Source organism: Chiloscyllium plagiosum, chromosome 14 (genome assembly GCF_004010195.1).
Source record: "Chiloscyllium plagiosum isolate BGI_BamShark_2017 chromosome 14, ASM401019v2, whole genome shotgun sequence".
Lineage (NCBI taxonomy): Eukaryota > Metazoa > Chordata > Chondrichthyes > Orectolobiformes > Hemiscylliidae > Chiloscyllium > Chiloscyllium plagiosum.
Genome location: NC_057723.1, coordinates 21288515 through 21301076, shown reverse-complemented (window position 1 = coordinate 21301076; position 12562 = coordinate 21288515). Strand labels below are relative to the sequence as shown.

The 12562-nt window shown below is 40.9% G+C and overlaps 1 protein-coding gene and 1 pseudogene across 3 annotated transcripts in view; one reads left to right on the top strand and one right to left on the bottom strand.

The window, feature by feature from the left end:
* Nucleotides 1–12562, top strand: part of sgcd (sarcoglycan, delta (dystrophin-associated glycoprotein)) — a 432629-nt gene that overhangs the window by 148523 nt on the left and 271544 nt on the right. Inside the window, exon 1 of one of the 3 annotated variants that reach the window (XM_043703313.1) lies at nucleotides 7178–7229. The exons of 1 other annotated variant lie outside the window; for it this stretch is intronic. In XM_043703313.1, the coding sequence (XP_043559248.1) occupies nucleotides 7197–7229 (33 nt within the window). In that variant the 5' untranslated portion in view covers nucleotides 7178–7196. Of the gene's footprint in view, nucleotides 1–7177; nucleotides 7230–12562 lie in introns of those variants that run through there. One more of the 3 variants, XM_043703307.1, reaches the window with a different exon arrangement.
* On the bottom strand, nucleotides 3796–4236 carry LOC122556537 (annotated as a pseudogene).

The window sequence follows — 12562 nt, the reverse complement described above, 5'->3', positions numbered from 1 at the left end:
GATCTATATGGACTTCACTAAGGTGTTCGACAAGGTTCCTCATGGTAGACTGGTTAGCAAGGTTAGATCACATGGAATACAAAGATAACCAGCCATTTGAATACAGAACTGGCTTGACGGTGGAAGACAGGGTAGTGGTGGTGGGTTGCTTTTCACACTGGATGCCTGTGACCAGCGGTGTGCCACAAGGTTTGGTGCTGGGTCCACTGCTTTTTGTCATTTATTTAAATGATTTGGATGTGAACATAGGAGGTATGGTTAGTAAGTTTACAGATGATACCAAACTTGGAGATTTAGTGGACAGCGAAGAAGGTTACTTAAGAGTACAACGGGATCTTGATCAGATGAGCCAATGGGCTGAGAAATGGCAAATGGAGTTTAATTTAGATAAATGTGAGGTGCTGCATTGTTCAAAGGCAAATCAGGACAGGACTTATATACTTAATGGTAAGATCCTGGGGCATATTGCTGAACAAAGAGACTTTGGTGTCCAGGTCCGTGGTTCCTTGAAAGTGGGGTCACAAGTAGCTCGGGTAGTGAAGAAAGCATTTGATATGCTTACCTTTATTGGTCAGTACATTGAGTACAGGTGTTTGGAGGACATGTTACGTCTGTACAGGGCATTGGTAAGGCCACTTTTGTGCTATTGCATGCAATTGTGGTCTCCCTGCTATAGGAAGGATGTTGTTAAACTTAAAAGGGTTCACAAAACATTTACAAGGATGTTGCCAGGGTTTGAGCTACAGGGAGAGGCTGAAAAGGCTAAGGCTATTTTCCCTGGAGCGGCAAGTGATGATGTTGTAGAGGTTTATAAATTCATGACAGGCATAGATAGGGTGAATAGCCAAGGTCTTTGCCCAGGGGTGGGGGAGTCCAAAACTTGAGGGCATAGGTTTAAGGTGAGAGAGGAAAGGTTTAAAAGGGACCTAAGGGGCAACTTTTTTCACACAGAGAGTAGTGTGTATATGGAATGAGGTGCCAGACAAAGTGCAGGAGGCTGGTACAACTACAACATTTAAAAGGCATCTGGATGAGTATACGAACAGGAAGGGTTTGGAGGGATATTGGTCAAATGCTGGCAAATGGGGCTTGATGAATTTTGGATATTTGGTTGGCATGGACTGAAGGGTCTGCTTCCACCTGTGCAGCTCTATGACTGTATGGCTTCAGCAGTTTAAGAAGGCTGCTCATTACCACTTTCTCCAGGGAAATTAGACATGAACAATAATAATTGGCATAGCCAGAGTAGCCCACATCCCTTGGGAACAAATAAAATAAATAAATATATAGAGGTTATTTGTGTACCAGACTTTCCTTTAAAATAAAGCTTCTTCTTCTACTTTGGCATTTGAGTCCAGCTGACACACATGAAGCAGCGAAACTGTAGCAGCATCTTTGCCTTGAGTATCCACTAATATATCTAACGTAATTATAGTCTAATTCATTATCTAACACAGATGAATTTGCAGATCACTATTTTTATTATCAAAATTTAATTTGATCAGATTTAAAGAGATGAGGAGAAATTACTTCTTTCAAAAGATCATGAATCTGTGGAAATCACTCCCCCGAAGTGCAGTGGATTCCACAACATTAAGTAAATTTCAGGAGGAGATAGATAGGTTTTTAATTAGTAATGGGTTGAAGGAGAACATGCAATAAGTGGAGTTGAGGCTGAGATGAGATCAGCCATGAAAGTATTAAATAGCAGAGCAGGCCCAAGGGGCTGAATTGCCTACTCCTGCTCCTAGTTCTATGTTCTTATGCCACCACTGTGCCACAAGACCTCAACTCTTTAACTTCAAAATATTCTGATCACATGCATCAGCATTTAGTATTTTGCATCAGTATTTACTGTGGAAGAGGATATGGATGATATAGAATGTAGGGAAATAGATGGTGACACTTTGAAAAATGCCCATATTACAGAGGAGGAAGTGCTGGAGGTTTTGAAATGCATAAAGGTGGATAAATCCCTAGGACCTGCTCAGGTGTACCAAGACCTCTGTGGGAAGTGAGAGTAGTGATTGCTCGGCCTCTTGCTGAGATAGTTGTATCATCAATAGTCACAGGTGAGGTGCTGGAAGACTGGAGGTTGGCTAATGTGGTGCACTGTTTAAGAAGGTTGGTAAGGACAAGCCAGAGAACTATGGACCAGTGAGCCCGACGTCGGTGGTGGGCAAGTTGTTGGAGGGAATCCTGAGGGACGGGATGTACAAGTATTTGGAAAGGCAAGGACTGATTAGGGATAGTCAACATGGGTTTGTGTGTGAAAATCATGTCTCACAAACTTGATTGAGTTTTTTGAAGAAGTAACAAAGAGGATTGATGAGGGCAGAGTGGTAGATGTGATCTATATGGACTTCAGTAAGGCGTTCGACAAGGTTCCCCATGGGAGACTGATTAGCAAGGTTAGATCTCATGGAATACAAGGAGAGCTAGCCATTTGGGTACAGAACTGGCTCAAAGGTAGAAGACAGAGGGTGGCAGTGGAAGGTTGTCTTCCAGACTGGAGGCCTGTGACCAGTGGAGTGCCACAAGGATCGGTGCTGGGTCCTCTACTTTAATCATTTATATAAATGATTTGGATGCGAGCATAAGAGGTACAGTTAGTAAATTTGCAGATGACACGAAAAGTGGAGGTGTGGTGGATAACGAAGAGGGTTACCTCAGATTACAGCAGGATCTTGATCAGATGGGCCAATGGGCTGAGAAGTGGCAGATGGAGTTTAATTCAGATAAATGCGAGGTGCTGAATTTTGGGAAAGCAAATCTTAGCAGGACTTATACACTTAATGGTACGGTCCTAGGGAATGTTGCTGAACAAAGAGACCTTGGAGTGCAGGTTCATAGCTCCTTGAAAGTGGAGTCACAGGTCGATAGGATAGTGAAGGCGGCATTTGGAATACTTTCCTTTATTGTTCAGAGTATTGCGTACAGGAGTCGGGAGGTCATGTTGTGGCTGTACAGGTCATTGGTTAGGCCACTGTTGGAATATTGCATGCAATTCTGGTCTCCTTCCTATCAGAAAGATATTGTGAAACTTGGAAGGGTTCAGAAGAGATTTACAAGGATGTTGCCAGAGTTGGAGGATTTGAGTTATAGGGAGAGGCTGAACAGGTTGGGGCTGTTTTCCCTGGACCGTCAGAGGCTGAGGGGTGACCTTGTAGAGGTTTACAAAATTATGAGGGGCATGGATAAGATGAATAGACAAGGACTTTTCCCTGGGGTTGGGGAGTCTAGAACTAGAGGGCATAGGTTTAGGGTGAGAGGGAAAAATATGAGAGACTTAAGGGGCAACTTTTTCACACAGAGTGTATGGAATGAACTGCCAGAGAAAGTTTTGGAGGCTGGAACGATTGCAACATTTAAGTGGCATTTGGATGGGTATATGAATAGGAAGGGTTTGGAGGGATATGAGCCAGGTGCTGGCAGGTGGGACTAGATTTGGTTGGGATATCTTGTTGGCATGGACGGATTGGACTGAAGGATCTGTTTCCATGCTGTACATCTCTATGACTTTAGGACTCTATAACATGCAGTGTAAAGAATACATAAATTCTGATCTTGACACTGCATTTGTTTCTGGTCTGATAATGCTTCAAAATTAAAATTTCCATCGTTATTCTCTAATTTCTCCTTTGCCTCAATGCCCTCCCTCTAACTTATACCTGTAACTTGCTCCAGTGTACAACCCATCGAGAGCTCTGTGCTCGTCAACTCTAAGCTTTTACACACCTTCAATTTCTTTTGCACTGAAACAGGTTTTATTTACACATTTATGTCACAGACTGTTTACTCCAGAGGAAAGAACCTGGAGGAATGAGTGGCACTGATGCCAGGTCTGTCGTCCTTGACAGGCTTGTAGGTGATGGAGAACTCTCCGAGGTCATGGCCAATCATTTCAGGCTTGACTTCAACCTGGTTGAAGGTTTTGCCATTGTACATACCCACCATGCTGCCAACCAGCTCTGGGACGATAACCATATCCCAAAGGTGAGCCTTGGCAACCTTCAGTTTCTCCTTTGGTGGAGTTTTTTGTTTAGATATGTGCTGCCTTTTCAGATGAGACTGTTGCTTGTGGCGCAGACCTCTGTTTGCATGCCTCCACTGAGGAGCACAATACAACTACATCAGCTGCTCATGAAACATATTGAGGAGCTGATCCAGGTCATCACTTCTGGAGGTAAATTTCCTGAAAATCCTTTCCGTCTTCTGTTCTACTTGGTCAACCATTTTCACCCACTGTCTTGCCCACCATAGCTGGTGCCTAGACCTGCCAAGACCTTAAGTTCTGAATTACACATCTCTGTCTTGAAATCTCACTCTCTTGCTTTAAAACTTACCTTTGTGGCCAAGTGTTTTTTTTCATCACTCCTAATATTAATTATATATGTGACTCAGAAGTAAACGGAACATTTAATATTGCTCCTGTGAAGCGCTTTAGAAAATTTACTGTGTTTAAATGTACCATTTATTCAAGTTATTGCATGAAGATGGATTTTAACCTTTTTCTTGACATGCATGTAAAAACCATAGAACATAGAACAACATAGAACATTATAGCACAGGAAGAACAGGCCCTTGGGTCCACCATGCCTATGCCTACCACGATGGCATTCTAAACTAATCCCATCTGCCTATACTTGATTTGTATCCCTCTATTCCCTGCCTGTTCATGTGTCTATTTAAACACCTCTTAAACATGGCTATCGTATCTCCTTCTAGCATCTCTCTGATGCTGCCTGACTTGTTGTGTTCTTCCAGCTTCCTGCTTGTCTACCTTAGCATTTCCCTTAGCAGCATGTTACAAGCACTTACCAAATTATGTGTTAAAAAAACTTGCCTCGCACATCTCCTTTGAACTTTGCCCCTCTTATTTTAAACCTATGCCCCCCAGTAGTTGACACTTCTTCCCAGGAAAAGAGACTCCAACTATCCATCCTGTCCATGCCTCTCAATATTTTATATAATCTATCAGGTTGCTCCTTCGCCTCTGAAACTCTAGCGAAAACAATCCAAGTGTGTTCAACTTTTGCTCATTGCTCGTAGTCTCCAATCCAAGCAACATCTTGGTAAACCTTTTTTGCACTCTCTCCAAAGCCTCCATATCTGCCCTAAAGTGTGGCAACCTGAACTGATTTTATATTTTTCTGTATCTTGATTGTGGATTGAAATGGAAAAGAATTGTTGTAAAAAAAAAAGCAGGAATTGTGGAGGGATTGCTGCATTTTATTTGTAAAATATAAATGTTGTTTACACAGCTGCTGGTTCTAGCATCGGTGGAAAGTTTGCAGATGAGCTGGTGCCAAGACCTGTGCAAAAGTAGAGGTTCAGCTGGCAATAAGCAGTTGTTTGGTCAGTGGATGAACAGCCAGTTATTCTGCCTGCCAACAACTGTGTGATTGGTTCTCAGGTAGTTGAATAGGTGGGGCTGTGTAGGAAATAGAAATGCCATCAGATCTCCACAAGCTCAGGTGCTGTCTCTGTTTTCTGTATTGAAAATCACTTTGAGTCTGAAGAAAACCAGTTTACTTTTTTCCTCAGCAGCTGGTATTTGCTGTGATTTTTAAATAAGTCAGAGACCTTTATGTATGAACTGTGACCCCTTGCCTCTTTCAAACAAGTGAAAATATCCAAAGAAGGAAGATCAAGGAACTGCATTGTGTTCAATAGAAGAATTGTCTCAGTCCTATAAAAAGACAGTACTGGACAGCATTCCCAACTTTTCCCTCTGCCATAACACCCATGTTTTGTTTTCCTGTCTAAGTCTATTTATATGTTTGTGTAAAGTTTGTAACTAGTACAGTTATATACTAATTATTCATAATTATTAGATTAGATTAGATTACTTATAGTGTGGAAACAGGCCCTTTGGCTCAACAAGTCCCCACCGACGCGCAACTCACCCAGACCCATTCCCCTACATTTACCCCTTCACCTAATACTAGGCGCAGCTTAGCATGGCCAATTCACCTGACTTGCACATTTTTTGACTGTGGGAGGAAACCAGAGCACCCGGAGGAAACCCACGCAGACATGGGGAGAATGTGCAAACTCCACACAGTCAGTCGCCTTTGGGCGGCATGGTGGCACAGTGGTTAGCACTGCTGCCTTACAGCACCAGAGACCTGAGTTCAATTATTTACCTGTAGCTAGAGTCTATCTATTTGTGATAGTCATCCTTGTCAAGTACATAAACTTGGTTCATGCTTTCTGTCAACGTGATCTGAAAGTCAGGTAAATTGGGAATTCTGTGTACTTTTAAAATCTTTGTGACTTCCCCAGGAATAATAGGGCTTTATTTCCAATGTGCTACCTCAGCAAGGCATAACAAGGGGAGTCAAAACAAATCTTATCAACTATAGTGATTTGAGTAACATCTCCAGTGTTGCATTTCATTATGAAGTCACTCGATACAGCCTATGCAGTGCTGTATTATTATATCTGGGACAATCATCTTGTATTTATTTTATTACATTTTACCTCAAGCAAATATGTGTGGCAATATAGTTTGAATGATCAAATTGACAGCTAAATAATTTGACCTATCATATAGTAAGTGAAAATCTCAAATTGGAACTGACTAGTTTTAAATATGTATGTATTAAAAATCCCAGTGGTCCTTACCGTCAGAAGGTTTGCGATGAGTGTAATGCAGATGGAGTGTGAAAAAATTGGCCAAAACGTTAAAGCCTTGTTAAAGAATTTGTTATTCACTGTCCCATTACAATATCTAAAATAATAAAGACTTTCTTTGTGGCATGTTCCTAATTACATTGTAAGGTACTAACCCAGTGTATATTGTGCCTCCCTTTAGGTTCCTCACTGCAGCACTGAAAGTCTGATCTTTATTTACTTTACCTTAGCACAGCACATTTAAGTAAATGAAAAATAGCCAAAGCATACCACAACAAGAAAATATTACCACATATTTTTCATGGCTGTTCGTCAGTGAGAAAGATATAGTGCAATGAAGTGTGTTCCTGAAAGAGTGCCTTATATGTTTTCTTGTGTTCTGTAATTAACACAAGTTATATCATTGAGTTTCACAAAGCTGCTGTTATTTCACCAATAGCGAAAGCCACAGACAATGTAAGTTGTATAGATAGTAATTTATGCAATTACTCTTTTCAGAAAGAATCAACATATGCTGCTACAAAACATTTGTCAGAATTTGTGGAAATGCTTCACATATGGAAATGCTTTTGAGCCGCAGCACAGGGAAGGTAAGCAGGAAACTGCAGAAGCCATTTTGCTCAGTGATATTCTAAAAAGCAATAAGCTAAAAGATCAGTTAATCTATAATCAACGATCAGCAACAGCACTAATTTAGTTTTACATAGTATTTTTAAGGGAAGAAAGCGTCTCAGGAGAATTGTAAAACGTCACCGAGACATGTCAGGAGATATTGGGTCCGATGACTAAAAACTTCAAATTCAAGACTGAAATATTGGCTCAAAGCTCCAGATAATTCTCTGCTGCTCATCAAATAATGTTTCGGGATCTTTAATGTTCCTTTGAAATGTCATGACTTTAAGCAAGGATAAGCATCTCTGACAATGCAGTCATCCACCAATAATGTACTGGACTGTCAACTCAGAATGTAAGATCAGACTCCAGATATGGCCCTCCAATTTACAGCACCTGATCGAGAAATAAAAGTCATGTAAATTGATCAAAACCAGCTTTGTAATATGTTGGTTACTGCATATTGCAGTCATTTCTGGCCTTTATAATCGTATTACTTGGGGGCTTACCTCGAATTCCAATAGGAGATACTAAGGTATCTTAGTGACGATAACATCAGAGAAAGAGTCATGGCAAGCTTATCTCCTTTGGCCCGTGGTGATAATGGGTTAATGTGGTTATCCATAAAAGTTAAAATGGAGAATAGAAAATAAACATGTATCTTTTTAAGAAAGACATTATAGAGAAGCTATTTTGTAAGGGATTTTTATCAGGCATCATCCATTAGCAACATATATTACATTATTGGATGATGTGGAAAGGTAAGAGCAAATATTTAACTAGTAGTTTTAAAACAGTTGTAAGATGATGAATTAGTGGAGGCTGAGACAGGGAAGTGAGTCCCAGAGCGCAGGCTGCCGAGGGAAATGGAGTCCTGGAGAAAACCTACTTTGCAGCAGCTGAGATCCAGGGCGGAGTTGACTGGAGGTTTGGAATGGAATGGGAACAGTTGTTGGATTGGGGTCTGGCATGGGCAGTCAGACCGCATGCAGAAGCCCCTGTGCTGAGCTACTGCAATATAATGTTTATTTCTAATTTGTTTATCTGACTGTAATGTCTATCCTTTTAACTATGTCATATTTCTAACTTATTCTATGAATCACTGTAAAGTAATGCAACTACTTGTCTTTTTTATTCCTTTCTTGTATCTAAGTTTTGTACCTAACATGGCACCATAAAAGGCGACATTGTAAAACTTTTCACTGTACTCCTGTACTCTTGTATTTGAGTACACGTGACAATAAAGGATATTCTAATTCTAATATTCTAATTCTATTAATGGACAGACTATTAAATACCATAGTAACAGTTTTCAGATTCACATGCACTGTCTTCCATCCTCCATCATTCCTGTTTGGATGAGAGCTTAAATTGACACATATTTTCTCGTCATTTCTTGAAACATTGCATGCTTTCCCCACTTGCTAATCTCTATGTGCATTGCCTTTGGACTTATACTTTTGCCTCAGCTTCACTTCTTTCAATAAATGGCTTACACACAGCATGTGAGTGCACAAAAGTGATGGACGGTTTGCTTTTAATCATATTGCATTATAAATTGGCTAATTATTAATAGGCTTTGAGAGAGAATGCAAATTTGCCCTTCAGAGAACTCTTTGTTCTCTGTTATTAACTGCCTTTGTTCCCAAAAGCCCTACTTTTTTAAAATTTCCACTTCCTAAAAGCCTCATCAATTGATGCTGTGGAATTATTAGCTCAGAGGAGTTGACATTTTCCATTTTACTTTTTCTCCTTTTATTGTGACTGACTGTGTGGAGTTTGCACATTCTCCCCGTGTCTGCGTGGGTTTCGTCCGGGTGCTCCGGTTTCCTCCCACAGTCCAAAGATGTGCAGATCAGGTGAATTTGCCATGCTAAATTGCCCATTAGTCAGAGGGAAATGGGTCTGGGTGGGTTACTCTTTGGAGGGTCGGTGTGGACTTGTGGGGCCGAACGGCCTGTTTCCACACTGCAGGGAATCTAATTATCTAATCAAATATCTGCCTCAGGAACAGGGTTTACCTGATGGCCTGGCTGTTTCTGCAGCCAGTGAGAGTGGACTGAAACATTGAGGAGTAGATTTTAGCTGAGGACATAGATATGGTGAGGGAGATTTCTTCCAGGTTGTGAATCGGTTCCTGAAAGGAAAGAATCAAGGCTTTTGTTGAAGGGGGCAAGTTAACTAATGAAAAGTCAAGAGTGTCATCTAATCAGTTGAGGGGTGTGAAAAGAGGCAGGGCAGCATGGTGGCTCAGTGGTTAGCACTGCTGCCTCACAGCACCAGGGACCCGGATTCAATTCCAACTCGGGTAACTGTCTGTGTGGAGTTTGCGCATTCTGCCTGTGTCTACGTGGGTTTCCTCCAGATACTCCGGTTTCCTCCCACAATCTAAAGATGTGCAGGTTTGGTAAGTTGACCATGCTAAATTGCCCATAGTGTTCAGGGATGTGTAGGTTAAGTGTATTAGTCAGGGATAAATGTAGAGTAATAGGGTAGTGGAATGGTTTTGAGTGGGATATTCTTTGGAGGGTCGGTGTGGGCTTGTTGGGCCGAAGGGCCTGTTTCTGCACTGTAGGGATTCTATGGATGTGGGCACACTCTGGCATGACTCAGAAATAATTGCTATACCTACACAAAGTTTGATTAAAATGAAAGCATTTGAATCTGTAAATTGTATTTGGAACCCTATATAGGTTAGGGAAATGTTAGCATTATTAATATGTTATTGAAATGTGTGGAATAAAGGGTTAACTCTGTCTTTATTCTAGTAGTATTTTCCCAGATGACCTTATATTATTTGCCATTTTTAAGTGGCATTGGGTAAGAGCTGTTAGAGATGGTTACTGCCACTTTCCTCCTTTATCTTTGCTTGTCTGGGGCCAATCTAGTGTTTGGTGGTAAAGCAATACTTCACAAAAAAAAACTTACGACTGTGACCCCATTTTGAGAAAGATTACTATCAAGCCTTACTGAGATCTCTGAGAGCAGTGTGGTGGAGGTGAAGGGGGAGGATAGCACAGAAATACCTTTGAGACTGCGGGGGTATTGAGGAGTTCGATGAGAGTGGGGATTGAGGGGTAAGGGTGTGTAAGCGGGGGCTGGGGGTGGAAACGTTTGAGAGGGAGCACAGCTGTTAGATTGCATTTAGAGCTCCATGCCACCAATTACTGACCTGGAGCTGGAGGTCTCCAAAGTTTCAACTCATGTTCCCACGTGTGGTCCTGAATCCAAGTTAGGGAAGCCCTGTGTGATAAAGGATAAAGCACCACAGAAAATCTGCAGGAAAATATACTGTTAATAAATAACAAAGTTTAATGCATGACAGCAATAAATGTAGCAATAATTAATCAGGCTTAATTACCAGTACCTTAGGAAGTTAGAACAGGTACATCTACTTCTTCAAAAAGTTGGAGTAGAATGTCTTGGGTTTTTTTTCCCCCTCTCTGGAGGAGAAGAGGCGAGAAGGGGAAATATTTGGGCAAGTTGGGATATTCACTCTTTTTCAGCCACCTCATCAATTAAAACTGAGAAACTCACTCATATTGGCCCATGAGTTCTTATCAAGGTAGCTGGCATGCAATAAGTCCATTTATCTTGGCAGTGATGGTATTGTTTAAATTGCTACCAAACATGCCATGTTTTGACTAAAAATGGGAGGAACCCACCTCTTCTCTCCACCCACAGACTGTATATGATATCATTAAAATGGATGGAACCAATAAAACATAAACATTAACCCTTTGAGAAACTTATAGGACAAAAAATGTGCAGTTTACTTAGTACTGCTGAACCAGAGGGCTGCTCTCTCATTCCAGAGAGAGATGATGTTGGTTGTTTAACCTGGAGGTCACCACACCTCAGACAAGAGGAGAGATTAAGAAGATTTCTTCATGGTGACCTCAACTAGTAATTAAATACAAGCCATTGGTACTCTCACCCTTGTAAAACTGATAGGGTCAGGAATGCGGGCATGCTGTGATAATATATGATGTTGGCACATTTTCTATTGATCACCTGATGTTGACTCAGTTCACTGGTAGTACATGTTGATGGACCAATGATACAATATCATGCTGTGCCTCTTTTTTTGCCTTTGTAATAAGTAATGAAGCTTTTAAGCAAAAACTATGAAAGGAAAACCTCTTAATATTGTTGGGTGTTATTGGATTCTGTGCAGTGCCTGCTGTGCCTGTAATAGTGCTCCGACAGATATTGACTTTCAAGGTATTTTGCACAATATTAAGTGTTGAATAAGCATATTGTAACCAGCCCTTTCCAATGCTTTCTTTGGTGTTATTAAACTATTCTTTGAGAATAATATTTTGAAAAGGTGGGGTTAAAAGTGCAGCCAAGCATTATTATCTATCTGAATGTTTATGTGGACTTAATAGCAGCGGCAAGAATACTTAGGTGGTTATTTTTGACCAGTTCAAGCTGTAGATCTCAATGCCTCTATGACAGCACATTACTAAAAATGGTTCAATATTGTTTAGGTTGTGCCCTTACTACTAAAGTCTGGCATTTCCTGCATTTGTTTTCAGGTACACCCATAAACTGGGTGCAACCGAATAAGGTGCCATTAATGTGCTGGAATTTTTGGAGGAAGTGACTCACTCACAATGAACTCAATTGTTCTTTACCTTCTAATTCCAACCATCAACTCGTAACCCTAACAAATCCCCACCCACTTCAACTCAAAAAAATGAGCTTTTTCTGGTATGATTCCATTTTATGCACTATTAATTTTAATCTAAAATATTATCTACCAGATCAACTAAAACATCCAAAATGTTTGGACTTGATGATAGTTATCGGAAGATGGTATTAGGTCAGTTGATTAAAATTGATTGGTTATAGAGTCATAGGGATGTACATAGAGATGACCCTTTGCTCCAACTCATTTATGCTGACCAGATAGCCTCAATTGATCTAGTCCCATTTGCCAGCATTTGGTCCATATCCCCATATACCCATCCAGATGCCTTTTAAATATTATAATTGTACCAGCCTCCATCATTTCCTCTGGTAGCTCATTCCATACATGCACCACCTTCTGCGTGAAAAAGTTGCTCCTTAGGTCCCTTTTTAATCTTTCCCCTCTCACCCTAAACCTACGCACTCTAATTCTAGATCCCCCCACCCCATGTAAAATACCTTGTCTATTTAGGGAGAAAGTGAGGTCTGCAGATGCTGGAGATCAGAGCTGAAAATGTGTTGCTGGAACAGCGCAGCAGGTCAGGCAGCATCCAGGGAACAGGAGAATCGACGTTTCGGGCATAAGCCCTTCTTCCTGAAGAAGGGCTTATGCCCG